General features: G+C 44.9%; 1 protein-coding gene across 1 annotated transcript in view; it reads left to right on the forward strand.

The window, feature by feature from the left end:
* cdc14ab (cell division cycle 14Ab) overlaps positions 1-27147 on the forward strand; it is a gene marked incomplete at its 3' end in the record, with an annotated part of 51532 nt that overhangs the window by 6536 nt on the left and 17849 nt on the right. The window contains exons 4-9 of the mRNA XM_080529475.1: positions 1684-1776; positions 7556-7635; positions 17450-17516; positions 23024-23086; positions 23736-23823; positions 24225-24455. Coding sequence (XP_080385601.1) covers positions 1684-1776; positions 7556-7635; positions 17450-17516; positions 23024-23086; positions 23736-23823; positions 24225-24455 — 622 coding nt within the window. The remainder of the gene's footprint in view (positions 1-1683; positions 1777-7555; positions 7636-17449; positions 17517-23023; positions 23087-23735; positions 23824-24224; positions 24456-27147) is intronic.

Genomic DNA, 27147 nt, shown 5'->3' on the forward strand with positions numbered 1-27147 from the left:
TGCGTCCTGGCCTGCCTGCTGCTTCCTCACTGCTTTGGCACCATGCAGTGATTCAGTGAGAACACTGAACACACACACACACACACACACACACACACTGACACCGCCATATATACAGTATATATGTACATACACAGTCTCACACACACACACACACTCACCCACACACACACACACACCTGCAGCCCACCGGCCTTGCCAACAGGCTCGCCTGCCTGCGTCCTCAGCGGAGGTGTTGGGACCGGCTGCGTGCGTCTGCAGAGAGCAGCTGCTGCTGCTGCGTCTGTCTGCATCTGTTGACATCTGCACAAGCCAGCAGAGCGCCAGAGCTCCAGATGTGCATTCCCGGTTTATCACCTCCAAAACCAGACACGTTTATCACCTCAAACAGACACGTTGCATCGATTTCTGAGTACAATTAGGCAATTAACAAAATGATTCTACTCTGAGATGGTGGGCAAGATGAGTCAAATCAGAGTGTAACTTTCTTCATGTACCGGTACATTGAATTACAACGTTGACTTTGTACATGAAGGATGGTTAACTCACACAAGCTTAGGCTACTAGCCTACATTTTTATACGGCATGCTCCTCTGATGTTTTATAGCTTTTTTTTTTACCTGACTTGAAGTCATTACTGTGCAATTTGTATTCAGTCCAATGTGACATGATGAAGTGTTTGGGGCCTGCAGTCGACACAGCCTTAGATCACAGGAGAACCTTGTTGTGTTCACTTGGGGAGTGACACCTCGGAGCCTATTAGCCGCCTGAACAACCAGCATCTTCTCCCTGTAGTTATTGTACAACTAAAACATTTCCTCAACCACCACATCTTTGCAAAAAAACTCTTGACATGAGTTGAATTGGAGTTTGAGGGTTAGTCCCATCTGACGGTCCAGACCAAACGAACACACAGGCTGGGTTGCACCAACATGGATTATATTAATCCTGGTTTAGGATTAACCTAGGTTTAAGTGGAAATTAAACCTGGATTACCAGAGGTTAGATTTAAACTTTGAGCTGCATTTCTTGTATGAAAGGTGCTATATAAATAAAGCTTTACTTACTTACTTACTTACTTACTAAACCAGGCTTACATTTAAACTACATTTAAGATAGGTTTAAAGTTGGGTGCAACAGGATTAGTACATAAACCTTGACTTTAATCCAGTTTAATTGGTGCAACCCAGCCATAAGGTTTTGTTGTCTTGAACAAAGTAAATGATCGCAGCAGACCTTGTTCTCTTCTATGCCGGTAGCCATCTTGGACCTGAGGGGACTTGATCCTGTTGCTTGTTCCAGAGAGTATGGCCTCAGCATTTGTAAGGACTTGACTCCAATTACAGGGAGTTGGTGCCAGCTCTGACTCGGCTCTGACGCTGCACTGACTCCAAAGACATGTCAGTTGGTCCCAAACGGAGAGAAGCAGAGAGAGCATCAGTTCGCTTTTTATGTAGGAAAAAATAAGAACTGTCAGTGTGGTGAAAGAATTGGAGAAAACCGTCATTTTTAACCTAATTTATTGTGATTTAATTTGTTATTTACAGTGGAGACATTCAGTATTAAGTTGATTTTCAAGTATAACCTGAACTACTCCATTTGATGAGGTTTTGATTGATTTGATTATCTTATCTTTATATATCTTCATTGCATTTATGGTATGTATGTTTCTTTTGTCTGCAGTCCTTCACATTGACCAGAAAGAGAATTGTCCATTACACCAGCTTTGACCAGCGAAAAAGGGCTAATGCTGCTGTCTTAATCGGTGCCTATGCGGTAAGTATCTTTAAAAAAAAAATTTTTTTACTTTGTTTATTGGGTTTTGCAAGAGGATACAATTGTGTCAATAGAGCATTCTAAAAAGTAAAAAGGTACATATTCCCTCTATAGAAAAGACGTGACAGTTGAAAAGTGACAGTTGACATATTTCTAAACACCAAAACAGCTTACAAAGACTGATAACACCAAAATAACACAACACCACAACAAAAAACATAATTCAGCTAATAGTGAACCGTGTCAGAGTCTATCTCTAATAGTCAGTATAGCAGCATATCGCCCACACCACAACAAACACAATATTGATATGCGGCCAGTAAGTGCCCTTATCTCCCCTATGATCTCTCTCTCCCCACGCTGCTTGGAATGTGAAGGTTTGGAGGTTTTGTGCAAGGGAAGGATTATGTTTGAGGCTCTACTCTACTGTCATGTGCTTGCCCCCCCCCCCCCCCAAAAAAAAAACTCAAGTCATTTCGCATCAGTATCAACGTACTCGGATGGTCCCTGATAGCGTCTTTCCCCTTAGTTGGTTGTTTTTGTAAAATTCAGTTCATGCAGTTTTACTTACTCAGCTCATTCAGCCAGTGCTGATGCTACAGTTTTAGCATGTTAGTGCCAGCAGGGTCCGTCTCTTTTTCACGAGCTCCTTCAGAATAAATTACATTTACATTTTTGGCATCTTTAGAAGACGCCACCGTTATCCAAAGAGACGTTACGACACACTTACGTGTCTAAGTAAGTACAACAACAAAATAAAGTATCAGTTGAATAAAAAATAACATAAAGGTGGACCTAATAGACATCTGAAACCTTATTTAACATCCGCCAGCCTGACTGATCACCCCGATCGAACCAGCCGGAGGAGGAGTTGTACAGTCTGATTGCAGCAGGCAGAAAATATCTCCTATAGCGCTCCTTAGTGCAACGACGTGGTTGTAGTAGCCTGTTGCTAAAGGAGCTCTCTGCTCTGCCACAGTGTCATTTAGGGGATGCGAGGGATTGTCCATGATCAGAATCAGAATCAGAATCAGAAGACTTTTATTGCCATGACATGTAAACATGTTAGGAATTTGGTTTGGTACCATGGAGCACGGTTTACAGCAGGACAGGTGCAAGACAGGACAAGACAGTGCAAACCAACATCAAAGTGCAAGAGTCATAATTAATATAAATATAAAGTGCAGAGATCAAGTGTTCAAGTGTTCATATCCAGACAGTCCAGTGGGGGTGGAGGGAGGGTAGATAGATAGATAGGGGGTCAGGTCGGGGGGGGGCCAGCGGCATTTAGGAGCCGGATGGCTGTGGGGAAAAAGCTGTTTGTAAATCAGACCAGGAGTTTGGTCCTCATCCTCCTATTGGCCACCTCCTCCACAGTCCAGGGTGACACCGAGGACAGAACCAGATTTCCTAATAAGCTTATTTAGCCTTTTAGTGTCACCTTCCTTGATGCTGCCCCCCCACCCAGCATCCCACCATGTACAGCACTGCTCTGGCCACCACTGACTGTGACCAGATACCAACTTCCCTGTAATGTGACGACAATGTGTATGTAATGTGATGTGCTGATCAGAGTTCCAGAGCGAATTTATGAACGCAGCCAGCCTACATTCTTCCTATACAAATAGAACAGGATCATAATATGAGACAGCACATTTCAGAAGATGCCATGGCATGTCACTGAATGTAAACAGGTTGGTAATACATGGCATTTAGATTCCCTTTTCTTTTATCCAAAGCGACTTACATTGCAGTGATTTGCATACATTTTTCAGTATTTATGTGGTCCCAGCGGGAATCCAACCCACAACCTATGCGTTGTTAGCGTCATGCTCTGGAATGCCAAGGAAAGCCGTGTCATGTTTACATTACATTCAAAAGTACATTGCCTTGCTCTATTTATGTGATCCCAGGGGGAATCGAACCCACAACCTAAAGCGTCGTTAGCACCATGCTCTGGAATGTCAAGGAGAGCCGTGTCATGTTTGTGACATTACGATGCTGTTCATCACATGCAGGCTAGTTCAGAAGTGTTATGAACAGACGTCCCCCAGACTGGCAGCTTGGCTCACAGCTCCTCCAGCTCTGGCAGACGTCAGTGTAATAATGATATGATGATGTCCTCCTACGCTGTACCAGCTGTCGGGTAACACAGGGCGGTGAAACGAGGGGTTGTGATGGACCATATGTGGCCTTATGTGACCGACATAATATATATAATAATAATAATAATAAGGGGGTGCTTAGGTGGCGTAGTGGATTAAGCGCTGACCATGTACCGCAGGTTCGATTCCAGCCGCGGACATATCCTGCCTAATGTCATCCCTCCTCTCTCTCTCACCCATCCTTCCTGTCTAAATCTCTACTGTATCTGTCAATAGAAATGAAAAATATGAGTAGGACTGCCCCACTCAGAAAAAATAACTTAAAAAAATAAAAAATAAAAATAAAATAATAATAATGTATATGCCATTTAGCTGGTGCTTTTATCCAAAGTGACTTACATTGCAGTGAGCACAGCATACATGTTTCTGGATATATGGTCCCAGCGGGAGCGGAGATGGAATTATCCCAGGGAACCAACGCCACAAAGAGACTGTTCTGTTCTGCAAAGGAACAAGTATGTCATACATCAAAGCCATGCTCCAAACAAACACTTGTTCTTTTTCAGATGGTATGTGTGGCTATGTATCAGCTGGCTTGATGCAGTCCTAAATCATTTCAATATGATCATACAACAAACGATCAGTAATGACGTATTTGTTACCCAAGTGCCCTTTAAAAGCTTAAAAGATTCGTAGACAATCTCAACAAGGGTTTCATACACAATCACTTCGCTGGATTTAGCCCTAACTCTCAGCAATGGCCAAGACAAACCTCTCATTTAATGACACCAAAACAGAACACACTTCCCACAATTAGGCTGTAATAAGTCAACATTACTCAAACCCTTTATGGAAAATAAAACTCAATCACACAATCCCTTTACAAGTGCTAGTTGGTATAACTCTCCAACACGCACGTTGACTCTCTCGCCTGCCGTAAGTCGATTGGAATCTCTCCCCTCTGCTTGGATCAGTGATTCACAAATTAACACAGGATGTGAAAAACAAACCGAATCCTAATGATCTGTTTCAAACAATGCAGTCAGTGACGGACACAATTTGTCATGACTACATAAATAAACGGCTTAATGTGTCCTCCTAGACAAGTATGGCCACATGACAGTAGGTTCAAATTGTGACCAAGTGTCCTAAGTATTTCTCACAAAGCGGTGAGAGAAGTGTATCTCTGTTCTAGAGAGCAGCGATGTCGTATGTGTAGACCCGTTGTGTCACAATTTGCTCATTTCACAGACCACTTAAGTTAGATTACCGTTCGAAAACATGTTTTTCTTCACTGACAACCACGCAAACCACATGAATGTCCTTGTGGAGTGGATGATGCCTATAAATAATGATTGTGTGCAGGAGCGGCGAGGGCCGTGCGTCTGTGTAATGACGGGGAACTGGTTTCCCCCCGGTTCATGAAATCATAACTCTGACATTAATGCGTTTGAGTGCTTTTGAAGTGGGCGCGACTCTTCAGTCTTCAACCGACCAATTAGATTGAATCAAACTACAAACGTACATTATACATACACGTGTTATTGTTAACAATTAAATATGTGTTTTTTTTGTGCATTTTTAGCATTTCTACCATACCGTTTAACATTTTTATATACTGTTGACATTTTTACCGTTTACTGTGGCAATCAGCGTCTGTTTTCTGAGGCGAAGGTGAAGGGTCACAGTGGATGCGTCACAACGCGTAATCTCAGGTATCCTCCTACTGGGCCGAGGTTCACTTAGAACCCCGACTTGGAGGGTCGTTATAGTGGGTATTTCCCTCTCGGGATGGTTTCCGAACAGCTGCCGAACGCACCATAACTGCGTCTCTATCGATCCAGCGATGTTATGGTGCTGTTGTGTGCTGTGATGTTGAGCCCCTGCTCTCATTACAGACGGTTGAGATTCTGTTTTAATGCTGATCGCCTTGGTTTCCACCGAAGAGGATTCACTCTGTGTGATTCTAACATTTTGTATCATGATGGGTCGTGTGGGATCACACACACAAAAAACACACACACACGCAAAACCACAAAAACAAACACACCACACCACCCACTCCAACCAGCCTGCCAGCCAGCCAGCCAGCCAGCAGCAGAATTTAATATGGTTTCAGCAGGATCTAATTGTCTGGCCCTGGTAAATATTTCATGAGCTGAAGCAGGAGGAACAATCCGCTGTTCTCTTTGTGGAGGAGATGCAAAAGCTTCATGCACTGTTTCCCATGTTTGGCCTTGGCCTTTATTCCTCCATGTCACCAGACCCCGCAGACACACAGCTTTCTTTCATCTCACGTCTCTAGTCAGGACATCCCGTCAACCATGTAAAACTGGCACTCCTAGCCCAGATTTGTCTATGCATTTACACCTGTCCAGAGTGTGTATCTTTCATCGTTGGGTGGTAGAAAGCAAACCACATGGATGTTCAGTCGCTAATTGTTTACCCTGTTCCGGTGTTGACTTGCGCTCCCTATAATACAGTATCGGCTTTCCTGCCTTATTAAACCACGCCTTATATAGCTGAAGGGCACCCCCAGAGGGAAATCTTCCATGATGACATTTTAAAGGAGTATACCTGTCCTAACCCTCTCCCCCTCCCCTTCCCATGTGTCCCCAGCACTACCTTAATTAGGCCCCTATACTTTCTTCTATTTACCTTTTTGTTTCTTTTTATTATTACTACTCGATCTTTTCTGTTTGTAAAGCGTCTTTGAGTGTCTAGAAAAGCGCTTTATAAGTCTAATGTATTATTATTATTATTATTATTATTATTATTATATCTACCTCATGTCTGAATCCTTTGTACTGTCTTTACCAGACAAATTTCAGGCATCAGTCTGGCCAGCCTCACGGGGGGCCCATTTAAAGTGTCGTTTACATTTCATATGACAAGTATGTGACGACTACCCCTGGAACATTTAAGCCTGAACAAATGTGATGGTTGTTAGTTTTGCACATGAGTAGCAGAAGGGGAACATAAACAAATATATACATTTAAATAATTTATTTCCAAACACATACATGTATATGTTTGTGGCAAATACACACAAAAAAATATTCTGTTTAGTCAGGAATTGGAAAAAAGACTGTGTCTATCTGCCCCGCTTAGAGTGGTGCTAGCAGTTTTTGCAACTAAAAGTCTACTCTTGCATAGGAACAAATGTCTGTTATAATGACGTTGTCTATATTTCATCATCAGTGGAAAGATTGTTTAGAAAAGTTAAAGATCAGTCTGGGGACCACAAGAGGGCAGGTCACTGGCTGCATCTAGCCCCCCGGCCCCCCGGCCTCCATATCTGAGACACATTTAAACTATTTTACATTTAGCAGAAGCCTTGATCCAAAGCGACTCATAACAAATACATTTGTCTAAGTAAGTGAATCATCTATCCCCCAGTCATAGCAGGAAAAAGTAATCTATGCTACTACCAGAGGCCATCGGCAGTCATTATGCTAGATGGAAGAAGGATGATTTATTTCATTTTATTCTTTATATTAAAGTAGAGAAACTGTAGAGAGGATGTAGATGTCTCAGGAGGGACAGTTACGGTGAAGCCTGAAGAGATGGGTCTTCAGTTTTACGGCGCAAGATAGTGAGTGACTAAGTAGATTAGTAACCCCTTATCTATATGTCTATTGAAGATGTTTTTTGTTTGTTTTAATTCTTCTCAGGTGATCTACCTGAAGAAGACTCCCGAGGAGGCCTACAGAGCGCTGATCTCAGGATCCAACGCCTCATATCTCCCCTTCAGGTAAGTCGGTCCCTATAAAAACCCATTTAATTTCCCTTTTTTTCCCCTGATTCGGTTGTATGATTCCCCGGCCACCCAAGCTGGTGGCGTCGTCCCCTCAGGGCAGATTGGTTTACATAAGGAGCTCATTCCGCAAGGAGGCGATGAATTCGTCAGCGACACCCATGTCGTCCCTGCCACCATCCATCAACATACCTCCTAGTCACCATACATGTGTTGCCGGGTTGCTAATGAGGTCGTCAAGGGCACGTTGATCCTGTCAGAAGATCAAGTGCCGGTTGACTTGAAATGATTCCTCTTATCCACTTGTCCTTTTGAGTATTTGAAAATCAACAGATATGAAGATCAGGTTTATTCCTAGGTGTGTTATGGTTGTCACGGTTGTTATTTGCTGTGAGCAGGATATTAATCTTCTAAATCTCTGCCAAGTTTGCTGAATATACACCTGAGATATGGGTTTAGCGACATGTTCATGTGATGTGTTCATTGTGTTTGCTTGAGTTGTGATTGTTACGGACCCTTTGGGCTTGTCTCAACCTGTCGTGTGTTTGGAGAGTGAACTTGAACAGTGTCGATCAGTAACAGACCCTGCACCAAGGGACGGGCACTAAGGGGGCATCTGAAATCTGAAATGGGCACAACTATTTGAGCTTGGTCATAACACAGGCTATTTATATATGCCGATTAGCTGACGCTTTTATCCAAAGCGACTTACGTTGCAGTGCGTGTATACTTTTTTATTTATGGTCCCAGCGGGAATCGAACCCACAACCGTTGTCAGCGCCATGCTCTACCAACTGAGCCACAGAGGACCACAATAATAGTAATAAATAATGGTAGATTATGATAGATTGTTGAGCATGATGATTACCTAACCCTTTGTATTTGATATTCGAGACATGTGCTAGAGACAAGTTGCTAACCTGACCAGTCGCTATATATTGCAGATTTTTTTTTAAATCGTATTAACCTTCTCAGTTTTATACTGTCAAGTTTCTGGGAAATTATTCTGGGAGAAAGCGAAATAGTAAAAGCAGGGTTCCCACCGGTCCATGAAATCCTTGAAAGTTTGTGAATCTCAAACTATGCCGTGTTGGGTCCTTGAATTTGAGGGAATTGAGTCTTGAAAGGTGCTTGAATTTGATGTTTCAGAAGGTGCGGGAACCCTGTAAAAGAGTATTAAATTATATTACAGTGGGAGTACATTTTTTAGCAGCCAAATATTTCAATTTTTTCCATGTCAGTTTCGTAGCGCTGAAAGTTTGTTTTGGTGTCTCGGTCCACTGACTTTTTCCCACTTCCCACCAGCAGCAGCAACACTGTATAAGAGCAGCGCTGGGCCGTCTCCAGGTCGTCTGGAGATCATAATAGGACCTGGAATGCTACAGTAGCACTGTTGTGTATAGTCCCTCTCTGTAGCCAGGCCTCATTCATTTGGCTGGCCCCAGGGTGCCGTAGCCCACGGGGCTGATAAGGCTCTTCTGTGCCCTACAAAGATGGCCTTCTCCAGGCAATATGAAAGGGGGGGGGGCGGGGACGACGACAATGGGCCTTTTGTTAGTTTACCCCCACGACTGGATGCAACTTGGACGGGCCTACAGCAAATGGCATGGACTTATGTAATATGTTGCAATGGTGGAGGAAAAAGAAGGAGAAGAAGAGGAGGAGGAAAGCAAAGAGGGGAGATACTGTTCTCTCTTTTTTTTTTTTTTTTCGCTCCCTCATTAAGTTCTTTATCTTCATTGAATGTCCCATTTTACATTGTATTTTAGGCGTTATAGCAGACAGCCTTATTCCAAAGCGACTTGAACAATCAAAACATTTGACTAAGTAAGTGAATCGTCTATCCACTTGTCATAGAAGGGAAAGTAATCTATGCTCAGGCCAGGGGCCATTGGCAGTCGTCCTGCTAGAAGAAGGATTTAAAAAAAAAAAAATATATAGACACAGGGGAAACAATATAGGTAGGAGGTGTCTCAGGGGGAAAAAAAACAGTGGTAACTCAAGGTACTGCAAGCACAAGAAACCGAACAAAAAAAGCATGTGGGTACAAATGGAACGGCTCTTGTTTTACATAATTTATTGGTCAATTAAAAAACCGCTGCTGCTGTTCCTCCACAATGCCTGGGCCATTGTTACCTCTCAGTTTCTTCTTTTGTTGTTGTTGTTGAGTCAGTATGCGTTAGTGTTGCACAATGGCCCAGTTCTACAAAAGTATTACGATACGCTTGTTTATAAAGCTCTCACTGGCACAACACCAGAATATGTTCAGACTTTTGCTAGCATATCAGCCCAATAGAGCTCTCAGGTCTTCTGACACTGGTTTTCTCTGTGTACCACATGTACAAAAGAAGAGATTTGGTGAGGCTGCATTCTCATTTTATGCAACCAAGTTGTGGAATGCACTGCCAGTTTACATTAGGGATGCAACCTCAGCACATATGTTCAAGTCAAGACTAAAAACACATCTTGCCTTTAAATGACTAAATAATTAAATTATGATTATATAATGATTGGAGCACTTTGAGCTGCAACATTTGCAGGAAAAGCGCAAATGAAAGTTATTATTATTATTATTATTACCCTAAACCGGTTCTTTTATCATAAGTTGCCTGAAGCAGAGGGGAGTATCATCTTGTAAAACCCACGCAGTGATGGATTTATGCCATCCAGTTTAATTCGTTGCCAAATTTAAATCTCTCTTTCTGATGTTTACAATACTACCTCTGCACAAACTGTATATTACGTAGTTGCCTATCACTACCTCTTGTTCTAGTTATATCATAGCCCTTATATCACTGTTTGCACTTCGGGTTGGATGCTCAACTGCATTCCGTTGTATTGTACTTGTACTCTGCGATGACAAAAATGAATCTAATCTAATCTCTCCCTCTCTCTCTCATTATAGCCTATACAAAAAGACACTCTGACAACATTAAAACATGAACTCTCACCTGTAAAATGAACAGTGTTTCAGGGTGAGACACGTTTTCATTTACATGAATAGACGTGATATAACTGTAACAGCACACCCGATGAAGCAGAGAATGAAGTGAAGAATTCTCATGAGACAGGAGTCAGTATTTTAGGTTGTAGCAGCATTGGGACTGGACGGAACAATAGCCTGTCCAAGCATTTGCCTTCCTGTGACATCCTTTTATTTTATTAAGTACGTTTTTCAGGGGCAGTCCCACTCATATTTTTCATTTCATTGGACAGATATAGTGAAGACTGACAGGAAAGTAAGGAGAAGAAGGGAGAGAGAGGGCGCATGTCAGCAGGGCATGGGGCCGGATTCGAACCCATGCCGACATGGGCATAATGTGTGCACTGTAGACCGCGGTGCTATGCTCCCATGGCAACCTTGACTCTGGGTGGTTAACGGACTTCTTGGCGATGGTGTGAAAAAGACTGTAGGCCTATGAGTTTCATGTTCCATGTTCTGTTAGTGTATTTAATAGGATATTGTTTTACTTTCCCTGCTGTTTTCTCTTTTTGCCGAGGTATCGTTCAAGAATCGAAATCGTGATGCTTAAGCTGGTATCGGTTTTGATGTAAAAATGTTGGTATCGTTACACCAGTGTGTATGCTCCTAATTCTTGCTCCAGCAAATTGTTGATAGTTGCTTATGATACATGCCACTTTTTCTTGATACTTTTGCAATGCGCTGTTTCAATATCAAACACATATTTGCCATCTTGCACCTTTTAACAGAACCAAATGTCTAGAGAGAGAGAGAGAGAGAGAGAGAATATTTTATGTGCTGGAACACTTTTAGACCTTCTATTTTTACCGGGGGACTTTGACCTTGACTGTTCAATGTTTCCCCAGCGGTTCCCTCCAGTGGGTCAACGTGTGGTTGGAGAACAGAGCCTCTGCTGTGTCAGAGGAGGAGAGGAGTGCAGGGATGCAGCTGTTTCTCTCCGTTTCATCTGATTCTCTGATTCTCTGATTCTCACTCCCTGAAGAATCTGACTGGAGTTCAGACAGGGGCCGGCTGTGGCGCAGGAGGTAGAGCCGGCGTCTAATGATCGCAAAGTCGGCAGAGCGGCGGCTCGAACCCCCGGCTGGCCTTGGGCAAGACACTGAACCCCAAGTTGCTCCCAATGAGCGGGCCGGCGCCTTGCATGGTAGCTTTGCCGCCATTGGTGTGTGAATGTGTGTGTGAATGGGTGAATGAGAGGCCGTTGTAAACCGCTTTGGACTAAGGAGCTATATAAGTTAGTCCATTTACCAGGCCCGACGCCAGTACCAACACTTTGGGTGGAACTTGTATAAGTGAAGTCGTATACTGTCTAAGACTACTGGCATTAGTCTCATTATCTGTTAAATCCCCTACTAAGAATCTGTTTCCCTTCTAAAAACATTTCCTGTAAGTGTTTATCCCTCCCCAATATTCCACGGTATGACTGTGTCTGATCACAGCTTTTTTATAGTAAAACGTATCAAAGTTGATGCCCGAGATTCACATTTCCTAACCAACTGCCATTCTGAAAGCTCTCCGGTCCACAGTGTTCCGATAGGCTGAAGTGTTCTAGCTCTGGTGAAGGAGTGTTGTGTCAGCGTGTGCTGAGGTATTTGTCGTGTGAAGGAGAGGAGGTAGCGCTCCTGTGAGGGAGGCCTTATGGACGGCTGTGCTACGGGGTCCCTCAGGGTTTCATTAGAGGTGGCCTTGAGTGCAGAACAACTAATGAGTCGTCAGAAAGAAACTCGCACACTCTAACCCACCCCCCACCCCCCACCCCCCACCCCCTCCCCCCTGGCTCTTAAGGGTATCGGTGACTGACACACACACACACACACACACACACACACACCCCGAAGCTCTATATAGTTACTCTTATTCAGAAAGAAGAATGTTTTTTGGATTATTTTTTTTTCCTAGCACCAGGGGAGCCCCCCCCTCCCAAATTTCGTTGTATGGTACCTGTACTGTATTAATGACAATAAAGACCATACATTCATTCATTCATTCATTTGAAAGAAGAAGAAATCATTTTGTATTCTTTTTTTTCTTTTCTTCTTGTACAGTGTCCTTGAGTCTGAGAGAAAGGCGCTTTTAAATTAAATTATTATAAATAAATTATTAGTATTAATAAATACTACTAATCAAACATTCTCACTTGGTTTATACGTTGCAATTCCACATCCTCGTGTGACCCATTAAAGGGATAGCTCGCTCAAAAAAAAAAAAAAAATATGTTCTTAACCGCATGCGTCCGCCCCAGGGCACACTCACGCGCCCCATCTGTCTGTGACCGATATGAAGATGCTCCCATTGTGGTGGAGTCGAACACGCTTTTCCTTGTGATACCGGATAGTCCTGTTGTTGTGACTTTGTTGTGGTTTGGCCCCGTTCCCTTTAAGAGAGAGATGAGATAATTAGATGCTGTATTGATCCCAGAGGGGAAATGAAGGCGTTACAGCAGCTCACACCACAAACAACAACAACAAAATAAAGCGGCAATTTAATAGTAGAATAAAACCCTAATAGAATAAAAAAAATGTTACGGCTGAATTCCCCCTCTGGAAAAGTATCTCTCTCTCTATCTCTCTGTCTCTCTGTCTATCCATCTCTCTCTATCTCTCTCTCTATCTATCTCTCTATCTAGCTATCTCTCTCTCTATCTCTCTATCGCTCTCTCTCTCTCTCTCCCTCTCTATCTCTCTCTCTGTCTATCCATCTCTCTCTCTCTCTGTCTCTCTCTATCTATCTATCTATCTCTCTCTCTCTCTCTCTATCTATCTATCTATCTGTCTCTCTCTCTCTCTCTCTCTCTCTATCTATCTGTCTCTCTCTCTCTCTGTCTATCCATCTCTCTCTATCTCTCTCTCTCTCTATCTCTCTATCTCTCTATCTAGGTGTGAGCTCGGAGGAAGCACCACTTTGTGTGAACAATACCTTTCTTTTGAGGTCCGACCATCTCTGGAGTGCATTCATCTAAGGCTCTGAGCATTTGTGCGATGGCTAACTGGCCAAGCTCTTTTTGGTTAAAAAGTCACGGGAAGAAGAATCTAGAAAAAGAACACAACAGGATTTAAAAACCAACTGTCACTTTGTTTGTTTGTTTGAACAACAACACGTCCTGTTTGTGTGTCGGCGGTTGTTTGCCAGTGGTGTCAGAGTAGCTGACCTCCTCCTCTCCTGGCGGTGCCTCTGACGCTGCTTGGTGTGAGTGCCCTACTGTACTAAGGGATGCTGCTGGTTGAAGCTCTCCCATTCATATTCCAGCAGCAGAGCCCACGCAGCCCCCAGCTACACTCCAACTTCAAGAGAGCGAGAGAGAAGAAAGGGAAATAGCACAGCTGAATTTGACCTATTTGCTTTCTTTCTTTTCCTTTCCTTCAGCTTAAAACGTGCATACGGAATAAGACATGAAGTGCTGTAGCAGCGTGCACCGTTAATATGCTGCCTTAGAGGGCTGCGGGGGGGTGTGTGTGTGTGTGTGTGTGTTGTTCTTGAGTGTGAGTGTTGTGTGTGTATTGTTCTTGAGTGCGAGTGTTGTGCGAGTGTTGTGTGTGTGTGTTGTTCTTGGGTGTGAGTGTTGTGTGTGTGTGTTGTTCGTGTGTGTGTGGTGCGTGTGTGGTGCGTGTGTGTGTGTGTGGTGCGTGTGTGTGTGTGTGTGTGTGTGTGAGTGTTGAGTGAGTGTTGAGTGTGTGTGTGTGGTGTGTGTGTTGTGTGTGTATTGTTCTTGAGTGCGAGTGTTATGCGAGTGTTGTGTGTGTGTGTTGTTCTTGGGTGTGAGTGTTGTGTGTATGTTGTTCGTGAATGTTGTGTGTGTGGTGTTCTTGAGTGTGAGCGTTGTGTGTGTGTGTGTGTGTGTTCTTGAGTGTGAGCGTTGTGTGTGTGTGTGTGTGTGTGTTTTGTTCTTGAGTCCGAGTGTTGTGTGTGTGTGTGTGTGTTTGTGCTTCTTTTCTACCTTCACAAAGAGTGCCAAAAGCGCTGTAGATGTTTTCGATTTTTTCCCTAAAAATATTTCCTGTATATCCGCCCCCAAATAAGTGCCGTTTTTATGTAAACTTACGTGTTTGGCATTTAGCAGACGCCTTTGTCGAAAGCGGGTTACAACGAATACATTTCACTAAGTAAGTGAATCATCTACCCACCAGTCACAGCAGGAGAAAGTAATCTATGCTCAGGCCAGGGGCCATTGGCAGTCGTCGTGCTAGAAAATGGATTTTCTCTCTCTCTCTTTTTTATTACGACTCCAGGGGCCGCTGATCTCCTCCACTTCTCGGATCTCATTTCCTAAGCCCATTTTTATAAGGGAACGTCTCCCTTGAACATCCCTTCACTACCCGGCTTCCACGGCAGACTGAAGACCCGTCTCCTCAGGCTACGTCTTAACTGTCCCTTCTGAAGACCTCCTCATCCCCACTACCTCCCTGTACAGTTTCTCTACTATAATAATAATACAAAAGAATTGGCATAGATGACTATTTCTTACGATGACTGATGGATATAGACGATTCGTTTGGATAAAGGCGTCTGCTAAATGGCAAAAATGGAACGTAGGCTAAATGTAAACATCCCTAACAATGTAAACATGCCTAACAACGTAAACGAACGCTTTTCATTTCACCACCAACTGACACGAGTCACAACCTCCCGTCCAGCCCCAGAGGCTGTGTACACAGAGGCACGTACCCCGTAACTCACCGTGACTGTTTGTGTTTGTAAACTGACCTGGGGTCGGGCATGCCGCTTAACACTAGAACAGCCGTGTTTTTTCTACCTTCTATAAGAGCCGCCTCGGGAGTCAAATGACCATAGTCTTTACAATGGGAAGCTGCTATTTACCCACAACGACCACTAGTTGGCCGGCTTGTAAATTAGATAGATAGATAGATAGATAGATAGACTTTATTTGTCATTGCTACAGTACAGGTACCAAACAACGAAATTTAGGAGGGGAGGCTCCCCTGGTGTTTAGGAAAGGAAAAAGAAACACATTTTAGAAAAAGCATAGATGCATAAAATCACAAGAAGGTAAGGAGCTGGTTTACATCAATAAAGGCTATGTACACAATCCACTGTACTATACTGCACAGATAGTCAACTAGGGTTGTCATATTACACAAGAAAGTATTTTTTCACATTATTTTAAAGTGTCACAGTTTGCAGGCTTGAAAATGTACATGTTTGTGCCTCAGCACTAGCTGCCATACAATCCGTCCGGACTGTCCTGGGCCCAGAACTTAGGCCTTTTCTGTGTTCAGGGCCTTGACGGCCCTGTGGTAGAAGCTGTCCGTCAGTCTGTTTGTCTTTGCGGCCGGGGTCCTGTACCTCCTGTTCGAGGGCAGCTTGACAAAGTGTTCGTGCCCAGGGTGGGTCGGGTCCTTGGAGATCTTGGAGGCCCTCCTGAGACAGCGTGTTTTGTACAGCTCCTCCAGAGAGGGGAGGGGGGCGCCGGTGATCTTCTGTGCTGTTCTCACGACTCTCTGTAGCTCGTTTCTCTCCGCTGTTGTGCAGCTGTGGAACCAGTTGGAGATGCCGAAGGTGAGGATGCTCTCCACTGCGCCGTGGTAGAAGGCCACCAGTATCTCCTTCTTGTTGTGTTGTTTCTTGAGGCATCTCAGGGTGTATAGCCGCTGTTGTGCCCTCTTGATGGTGCCTTTAGTGTTGTCCTTCCAGGCCAGGTCATCCCGCATGTTGTGTCCCAGGAATCGGAGGGTTGAGACTATCTCCACGCTCTCTCCGTCGATGAGCAGGGGCAGGATCTCGGACTTTTTCCTCCTGAAGTCTACGATGAATTCCTGGGTCTTTGACTTGTTTAGCAGCAGGTTGTTAACCTTGCACAGCTTGCTCAATTGCTCTACCTCATCCCTGTACGCCGCCTCGTCCCCCCCCCGAGATATATCCCACCACGGTGGTGTCGTCTGCAAACTTTACGATGTAGTTGCTGGGGTGGATGGGGGTGAAGTCGTGGGTGTAGAGGTTGTAGAGGATGGGGCTTAGCACGCAGCCCTGGGGTGACCCAGTGCTGAGGCTGAGGGCTGTGGAGGTGTGGGGGCCCACCCGCACCCTCTGGGGGCGGTCGGTCAGGAAGTCCTTGATCCACGCACATATAGAGTGTGATAGACCCAGGTCTAGTAGTTTGGTCACTAGCCTGTCTGGAAGGATGGTGTTAAAGGCGGAGCTGAAGTCCACGAAGAGCAGTCTCGCGTAGCTGTTTCCCCTCTCCAGGTGGGATAGAGTGGCGTGGAGAGTCGTCGCTATGGCCAGCCTCCTACACTGCAAAACGGCTTTATACTTGCTTATCCTGATGTGATTTTGAAAATGTAAGCATACTGGGTGGTAGAACGCACATATCTAGGAACAGTCATGAAAGGAGGGTCCTGAAATTTGATTGAGTGCGAAGATATAAAAACCTTTTTACTCACCCATGGCTGTTCTAGTGTTAAACCTTTACCTGTGTCAAAACCAGTATCGGACCGGTCCTGTTAATAAGCAGATCTGGGGTCTGTGTAGGTAAATGATGGTAGTTAAGATAGGGAGGTAGGTACTGTATTGATCCCTGAGGGAGAGGTCAGGTGTACAGTAGCTCAGGCCACGAAACAACAACAACAACAACAACATAAAGTGACAATTGAATAATAGGCTAAAATAAAATACAAAATCATCTCTGTGGGAACTGGGCTGATGCGTGGCCCAATGACGTGTGGCCAATTGTTAAACATAATGCGGGAAATGCTTTCACTTTAATGTAATGTGCACCTGAAATAAAGAGTGTGTATTTGTGTGTGTGTGTGTGTGTGTGTATGAGTGACCCTTTTAGTCACGAACCTCTCCTTTATCTCTTGTGTTTTACAGGGATGCCTCCTTTGGAAACTGTGCGTACAACCTAACGATCCTCGACTCCTTACAAGGAATCCGCAAGGTGAGTTTGTTCTAATTTCCTAACGTTAGTTCATTCCAGTTTGCACCCCAGTTTCCTCTCCTCCAGAGAAGGTGGACACTGATTATTATACTGCCAACCTGTCATTTAATTACCCTCTAATTACATGGTTTAATTACCCTCTAATTACATGGTTTAATTACCCTCTAATTACATGGTTTAATTACCCTCTAATTACATGGTTTAATTACCCTCTAATTACATGGCAAACCACATGCAAGCTCAGGTTTACACAGCAATTGCAGATACAGTATGCAAGTAACTTGAAATAAATAAATAATAATAATAATAATAATAATGCATTTTATTCGTATTGAAGAATCTCAGAGTGCTACAGACTTTAAAAAACAACAACAACAAAAAAAACTGCCTAAAAACATAATAAGTTAAAAACAAAAACAGCCTAAAAACATACTAAGTTAAAAACAAAAACATAATAAGTTAAAAACATAACAAAAAACACAAAATAAATCACAAGAATGAACACAGGTTCAACAGTCAAATGCCTTTTTGAATAAAAAGTTTTTTAGGCCCGTCTTAAAAGAGTCCAATCTCTGTACTGCCCTTAGCTGGCTAGGAAGGCTGTTCAAATAAATATTTAATATAATAATACAGGCCATTTAGATGATGCTTTTATCCAAAGTGACTTACATTGCCGCGAGTGCGTACATTTTTCAGTTATATAATGTATTTAAAACCACCGTCTCAATATCAACGGTTGGTAATCGTTGCGTCAGCGCTCCGTCTATCAATCTGAGCGTGGCCACAGTTTCCCCCGCCCCCCTGGCTCTTAACCTAAAAACAAGTGTTGGGATGTGTGTTGTCAGCCCATTTGCTTGAGAATAACAGTGTGTTAAGTGTTTCAGCCAGTTTCTGTACGGTTTCACTTATGTAACCATGCAGGTGCAACAAGTGCAACTCGCCCTCACGTTGAACAGCAGGTGGGGCATTCTTGTCTCACACACACACTCACACTCACACACACGCACACACACACACACACACACACACACACTCTCACACAGTCTGGGTGGACAAAGGCAAACTCTCTCACACACACACACACACACACACACACACACACACTCACACACAGATAGTGGATGTGCTAGGGATTGAGTGTGCTAGTGTGTGTGTGTGTGTGTGTGTGTGTGTGTGCTAGTGTGTGTGTGTGTCTCTCTCTAATCGTCACGGCTTACAAATCCAATGTCAGTCTTGGGTCGGGAGATCAACCTTGGGGGAAAAAACAACATAAGTTCTAATTATAGGCCCGGTCTTATTGGCGCGGCCACAACAGATACCAACAGATACCACGGTCCTGTCCTGCGGGACGCTCCTCCAGACGGACGGGTCGGACCGCCTCTCAGACAGGAATGTCTCGGTGCTGCTCAGCACATTCCTGCAGCGCTGCTTTTTCCATTGTCCTCCTCGCTGCAGGGATGACTGATGGGGAGCACAACCTGAGCACTGTGTACACGTACACACACACACACACACACATACACGCACGCACACGTACGTACACATGCGCACACACACACACACACACGCATGCATGCACACACGCACGCACAGGCATACATACACACACACACACACACACACTATTGCCTCACTCCTTTTATCAAAACATTTTTAAATGATAAACTTCAAAGATTACAGATTCAAACATTGAGTTGAGTAAGGTTGAGTCAGTGTGAGTAAGGGTTGAGTAAGGTTGAGTCAGTGTGAGTAAGGTTGACTATGGTTGTGTAAGTAAGGTTAAGTAAGGTTGACTAAGTGTAAGGTGGAGTAAGTGTGAGTAAGGTTGACTAAGTGTAAGGTTGAGTAAGGTTAAGTAAGGTTGAGTAAGGTTAAGTAAGGCTGAGTAAAGGGCTCTGCACACAGCGTGCGATTTCTGTTGCGCGTCAACGTTCCATTTTGAAGTTTGAATGGAAGTCTATGAGAAAATCATAAAACATCGCATCCCAATGCACACAGCGTGCGATGCAATTTCTGTTGTATGTTCTCATAGACTTCCATTCAAACTTCAAAATGGAACGTTGACGCGCAACAGAAATCGCACGCTGTGTGCAGAGCCCTTTATTGTATCATATTGGCTCAGTCTGTTGTCAGTCTTAATTACCAGGCTGTTCCTTGGCTGTAATCACAGCAGTCTGCTCCCTGGTTGACTGTTTAACTGGTTAGCATCTGCACTGCTGGAACCACCCAGTGGCACATTTAGCACGCCAGTCTAATTTGATGAATTAATCACTTGTCTCTCTCACACACACACACACACACACACACACACACACGTGTTGGAAGGTGCTAGGTGAATCAGGTTCCATAGTAGGAGAGTTAGTTGGTGATAAAAGCAACATTGTACAAACACAAGAGGAGGGGGAAGAGGTGAGGCAACTACAAGCTTCTTCAAACAAAGGCTTAGTTTGTTTACTATAAATCTCCTCTCTTAAAACGACATCAGGCCGGTTGTGTGACAGGTAGTGACAGTCGATAAGAAGCCGTAGCATTGTCAACAGTTATGTATGAGGAATGATGGGCTGTTTTTGGAATAAAAGGCCATTGGTGATCTGTAAAGCAGCAGAACAGAGGGAACAATGTGAACGATTATTTCGGCAGTTTGGGTGGAGATGCGGTTAACCTGAGATGCTGCGGCCCGTCTGAGGGTTCCTCTCTGTCTCCTCCTCCTCACGCCTTTGTCCTGTTACAAATGTGTTGTGTGTGTTGGGTGTGTGGGTGTTGGGTGTGTGTGTGTTGGGTGTGTGTGTGTTGGGTGTGTGTGTTGGGTGTGTGTGTTGGGTGTGTGTGTGTTGGGTGCGTGTGTTGGGTGTGTGTGTGTTGTGTGTTGTGTGTGTGTGTGTGTGTGTGTGTGTGTGTGTGTGTGAGTGTGTGTGTGTGTGAGTGTCTCTTAAAGCTGCCCAGGAGAACAGAGCAGTTGCGTAACAGCGACCTGTGGGGGAGAGCTCCTGAGACAGCTGTCATCACCAGGGACCTGGGGGGAGGGGGGGGATAAAGAAGCTGTCAGCCTCACCTGTGTGTGTGTGTGTGTGTGTGTGTGTGTGTGTGTGCGTGTGTGTGTGTGTGTGTGTGTCTCTCTGTGTGTGTCTTTCTGTGTGTGTGTGTATGTGTGTGTGTGTGTGTGTGTCTCTGTGTGTGTGTGAGTGTGTGTGTGTGTGTGTGTGTGTGTGTGTGTCTCTCTGTGTGTGTCTTTCTGTGTGTGTGTGTGTGTGTGTGTCTTTCTGTGTGTGTGTGTGTGTGTGTGTGTGTCTCTGTGTGTGTGTGTGTGTGTGTCTCTGTGTGTGTGTGTGTGTGTGTCTCTCTCTCTGTGTGTCTCTCTCTGTGTGTGTCTTTCTGTGAGTGTGTGTGTGGGGGTCTGTGTGTGAGTGTGTGTCTCTGTCTCTGTCTCTGTCTCTGTGTCTGTGTCTGTGTGTCTCTGTGTGTCTCTGTGTGTCTCTGTGTGTCTGTGTGTGTGTGTGTCGCTCTCTGTGTGTCTGTGTGTGTGTGTGTGTGTGTGTGTGTGTGTGTGTGTGTCGGGTCATGCTCCCACTCTGTCATCTCTGAGGCTCTTGTGCCGTGGCCTTTGTCCTGCTTCATGTGAGCTCCTGTGGCAGGTTGTGATTTTAATGAACAGCTTCATGGCACAGGGCTACACAGGACTACACAGGACTACACAGGACTACACAGGACTACACAGGGCTACACAGGACTACGCAGGACTACACAGGGCTACACAGGACAGGTTTCTAAATCAAGACTGCCTTCATAGAGGACACTAAAGCAGTATTTCTTCTAATTTTATTTTATTTTATTTATTTATTTATTTTTTGGCATTTAGCAGACGTCTTTATCCAAAGCGACTTACAACAAACACTTTTGTCTAAGTGCGTCATCGATCCATCAGTCATAGCAAGACAAAGTACGGTAATCTATGCTAGCACCAGGGGCCATTGGCAGTCACAATGCTAGAAGAAGGAAGAATTACTTTTAAAAATTATTATTAATTGATTTACAGTAAAGAAACGGTCCGCGGGGGGGGGGTGGTAGAGGGGATGAAGAGGTCTTTAGGAGGGGCAGTTAAGATGTAGCCTGAAGACATGATGGGTCTTCAATCTATGGGGGTTTCTTCAAGACTCAGAATAACACACTAGGCAGTGACACAACATGACCGTTCCACAGAAACCCTGCATCTCAGGTCTTACCAGACCTTTCCCATCAACCTGACCTCAAATGAGATCAGATACTGCTGGGCAGTTAGCAGTTCAACTACTCCTTTTAAAAGGTGACAGGAAGGTCAACGTGTCTCTGTGGTCATTCTTGCTTTTTGAACCTGTTCAGACTGGAAACCAGTCAATCAGTGGGAGATAAGAAAACAGACGACACGGACACACACACCCAGACGGCACACACACACACACACACACACACACACACACACACACACCCAGACGGCACACACACACACACACCCAGAGTTTAATAACACCTCCCGCATACCGGTGGCAGTGTGGTCATCCGTGACAGTGAAAAGGCTGACTCCACACACCTGCGCACCGCGTGTTTTAATCAGAGCCTCCCTACTGATGTAACACCTCGGCCACAAATGCCACAGGCCTTAGACGAGAGGACCACAATAGTGTGCAGATGTAAGGGCAGCGGATGACTTGGGAGAAGGGCTACGGGGGAAGTTCTCACCTCGACGTGACCCTGACAAACTTTAGTCTGGATGCTGAACCGACGCTTTTCACCGGGATCACGTCGTCATCATATTCTCAGGACCTTATAGATTCACACAGCACCTTGTGTGAAAAGTGCTTAAAACATGATGATAAAGCAATGTCTTGTGAGGCCCCTCCTTATCTTTGATCTATATTCATAATATATTCCCCTTCATCAGTGTGTGAGTTATCTCTTAACACTTGTAGGGCTCTACAGACAAGGTTTATTAAGCCTAATAATCCCAGACTAAAATGGAGTATCTTCAATGGAGATTTTACATCGAAAGTGTGATTTCCAGTCCAGGACTAGGAGGCTTAAAAAGCGTTGGCTGTGAAACCGGACCCTAGTTGTACTATTATATAATGTGAAACCCGGCATGTAAAGTTCCCACAAAGTTCTGGTTTATGGCAGTGGTTCTCAAACCTCTCCTCGAGGGACCCCCAGCCGCTCCACATATTTGATCTGTTCCACCACCAGCACACCTGATTCAACTAATCAAGTACGGATCACGCTTTGTACTTGATTAGTTGAATCAAGCAGTCGGTGGCGGAACAGATCAAATATGTGGAGCGGCCGGGGGTCCCCGAGGAGAGGTCTGAGAACCACCGGTTTCTGGCATGAGCCGTATTTTTTCCGCCGTAGGGAATGTAAATGAACCAGACTGTCCTGTCTGCCTGTCTGTCTGTCTGTCCTGTCTGCCTGTCTGTCTGTCTGTCCTGTCTGTCTGCCTGTCTGTCTGTCCTGTCTGACTGTGCTCTTCTCTCTGGCAGGCTCTGCAGCACGGCTTCTTCGACTTTGAAACCTTTGACGTGGACGAGTACGAGCACTATGAGGTAAAACATGTTTTATTGGACAATAGAAGCATATAAGTCAGGTATAAGAATATACAAATGACAAGGTAGCCTATACAATTGACTTCAAAATAAGTAGACACATTCTTTTCTTTATCCCCCATTTGGTGTTCGAACAGAGAACTAGAACACCTTTTTTTTCTTTTTCTTTTTTCCCTTCCCCTAAACACCCACCCAGCCCAGTGAGAGACACAAAATAAATAAATAAAATAAAAATAACGCACAAAAACAAAATGTAACAATGTCACCTTGACCTGGGATTCAGCGAGCCCAGACTTGCCCAGTCATCAGTCTGATCGACCGTGCTTCTCTGTAAACGGCAGCAGCTTATTCAGAGTCACAGTCGTAGGCTGGGGTACGCAACGCTGCACTCGACTGGACTGATGTGCATTATCTTTTTTACAATGATTACTCTTCATGGGAGTAGCATGACTTTTCAGATACTGCTGACAATGGAAAGGACAATATCTACCAAAAAAGTGGTGTGGCAAAAGTGGTTCTTTGACTAGAAGGGGTTGTTCTTGTTGATACTTTGTTCACATGCTCAGCTTTTAGACCGGGCCTCTATTGGACATGCTCAGCTTTTAGACAGGGCCCCTATTTGACATTGGCTGTGTTTCCTCTCTGTCAGCGAGTTGAAAATGGAGACTTCAACTGGATCGTCCCAGGGAAGTTTCTGGCCTTCAGCGGACCCCACCCTAAGAGTAAGATAGAAAACGGTGAGAATCATTTTTGGATTTAAGTATTTTCTTTTAACTGTGGACTGAGGCCTTTTAATTGTGGCCATCTCTTCAGGCTACACCTTAACTGCTCCTCCTGAGACTTCTACTGCCCCCCGCTTTTCCCCTTTACTGTGTCCCCTAAAACTACTACTGCCCCCCTTGTACTGTTTCTCTGTTTCTCCAGTGTCTATAAATGTAAAAAAAATAAAAATAAATATTTTATATAAATTGTCATCTAGATCTGTCTCAAACTGCCTTGTTGGGTCCTTGAATTTGAGGGAATTGAGTCTTGAAAGTCCTTGAAAGGTGCTTGAATTTGATGTTTCAGAAGGTGTGGGTACCCTGTTATTTTCGAAATCTTCTTCTAAATCTCTTGCCTTCTTCTTCTCCTCCTCCAGGCTACCCGCTGCACGCCCCCGAGGCCTACTTCCCCTACTTCAGGAAGCACGGCGTGACCAGCGTGGTGCGGCTCAACAAGAAGATCTACGACGCAAAGCGCTTCACGGACGCCGGCTTCGACCACTACGACCTGTTCTTCGTGGACGGCAGCACGCCCAGCGACGCCATCACACGCCGCTTCCTGCACATCTGCGAGAGCACGGATGGCGCCGTGGCCGTCCACTGCAAGGGTGAGGTTTTATCCCCACTAGGCCACTACTACCCCCACTAGGCCACCCCTACCCCCACTAGGCCACCACTACCCCCACTAGGCCACCACTACCCCCACTAGGCCACTACTACCCCACACTAGGCCACCACTACCCCCACTAGGCCACCACTACCTCCACTAGGCCACCACTACCCCCCACTAGGCCACCACTACCCCCACTAGGCTACCACTACCCCCACTAGGCCACCACTACCCCCACTAGGCCACCACTACCCCCACTAGGCCACCACTACCCCCACTAGGCCACCACTACCCCCACTAGGCCACCACTACCCCCACTAGACCACCACTACCCCCACTAGGCCACCACTACCCCCACTAGGCCACCACTACCCCCACTAGACCACCACTACCCCCACTAGGCCACCACTACCCCCACTAGGCCACCACTACCCCCACTAGGCCACCACTACCCCCACTAGGCCACCACTACCCCCACTAGGCCACCACTACCCCCACTAGGCCACCACTACCCCCACTAGGCCACTACTACCCCCACTAGGCCACCACTGCCCCCACTAGACCACCACTACCCCCACTAGGCCACCACTACCCCCACTAGGCCACCACTACCCCCACTAGGCCACCACTATCCCACACTAGGCCACCACTACCCCCACTAGGCCACTACTACCCCCACTAGGCCACTACTACCCCCACTAGGCCACCACTACCCCCACTAGGCCACCGCTACCCCCACTAGGCCACCGCTACCCCCACTAGGCCACCACTACCCCCACTAGGCCACCACTACCCCCACTAAGTAATGTTTATTTATATAGCACATTTTACAACGACAAACAGCCGGCCAAAGTGCTAAACAGAAAACACTAGTAAAAGAGAAAACAACAGCTAAAATATAGTAAAAACAAGGTGCAATACAAAATACAAGTGCAGAAATAAAAGTGCAAAAAGTGCAGTGTCGGGAGGCAGGCCCACCTCAGGTCAAAGGCCAGGGAGAAAAGGTGTGTTTTAGCTCATTTTATATACTGTATATACTGTATATATATATACATATATATATATATATTTTAGGGCATTTCTGCTTTATTGGGATAGAGACAGTAGAGACTGACAGGAAGGATGGGTGAGAGAGAGGAGGATAGAGACAGTAGAGATTGACAGGAAGGATGGGTGAGAGAGAGGAGGATAGAGACGGTAGAGATTGACAGGAAGGATGGGTGAGAGAGAGGAGGATAGAGACAGTAGAGACTGACAGGAAGGATGGGTGAGAGAGAGAGGAGGATAGAGACAGTAGAGACTGACAGGAAGGATGGGTGAGAGAGAGAGGAGGATAGAGACAGTAGAGATTGACAGGAAGGATGGGTGAAAGAGAGAGGAGGATAGAGACAGTAGAGACTGACAGGAAGGATGGGTGAGAGAGAGGAGGATAGAGACAGTAGAGATTGACAGGAAGGATGGGTGAGAGAGAGGAGGATAGAGACAGTAGAGACTGACAGGAAGGATGGGTGAGAGAGAGAGGAGGATAGAGACAGTAGAGACTGACAGGAAGGATGGGTGAGAGAGAGAGGAGGATAGAGACAGTAGAGACTGACAGGAAGGATGGGTGAGAGAGAGGAGGATAGAGACAGTAGAGACTGACAGGAAGGATGGATGTGAGAGAGAGGAGGATAGAGACAGTAGAGACTGACAGGAAGGATGGATGTGAGAGAGAGGAGGATAGAGACAGTAGAGATTGACAGGAAGGATGGGTGAGAGAGAGGAGGATAGAGACAGTAGAGATTGATGACAACATGCTGTTGCTACAGATGCAGGAAATGTGTAATGGTGCATAAACACAATTGGTACCTTCTTGGAACCATCATGGTGCCTAGTGATGTGCAGGTTTAGCCATGAGGGGGCAGTGTTGTTCAACAAAAGCCCTTCTACTGACAGCGACTGTCGTGGTGATGTCAAGTTCTCTAGTGCCAGAGTGACTGTACGTCTGTCTGAGGTTAATGTGAAAGTCTGTCTTTGTACTTTAAGGTCTAATTCATGCATTTACTGTGATGACATGCTGTGTTTCACATTTCGTTAGCCTCATAGCATAATTGCCTTAGTCATATTTTGGCCAAATTGAGATATATCTGCCTCTCCTCTCCTAACACTGCTGATTCACTGTGCATTATTGCCTATGACATCAGCCTACCAGAATGCTTGTTCACGTTCCAAAATCACTAAATCTGCCCAAGTCATCTCTTTGTCATAGGCGGTTTTCTTTTTTTTATCAATGTTTTTTTATTTTGTTTTTCACAATATATCACAGGACTAACAGAGAACAAACTTAAATAAACCCCCCGTCCCCCAAATACCAGACATATACATATATACAAACACTATACATAGCCAGACCATGTACCGCCCATAAAAGTAAAATAAATGAAATGATAATACATTATCATGCTGTCAGATTCTTCAAAAAAGGTTAGGAAAGGTTGCCAAATACAAATAGTGAGGAATTTCTTAGTGGATCCTCTAACGGTATATCTAATTTTCTCTAGTTTAATATGGTACATGACCTCCTTGATCCAATGGCTATACATAGGTGTTTTTGACACTACATACAAAGATGGCTCGGCTGACCACAAGTGAAGCATGAAACTAACGATTTGTTCGTCTTTTGGCTTATGACGTCAATAGCAGAACTCCAA

This window comes from Nansenia antarctica, assembly GCF_963989245.1.
Source record: "Nansenia antarctica genome assembly, chromosome: 1".
Lineage (NCBI taxonomy): Eukaryota > Metazoa > Chordata > Actinopteri > Argentiniformes > Microstomatidae > Nansenia > Nansenia antarctica.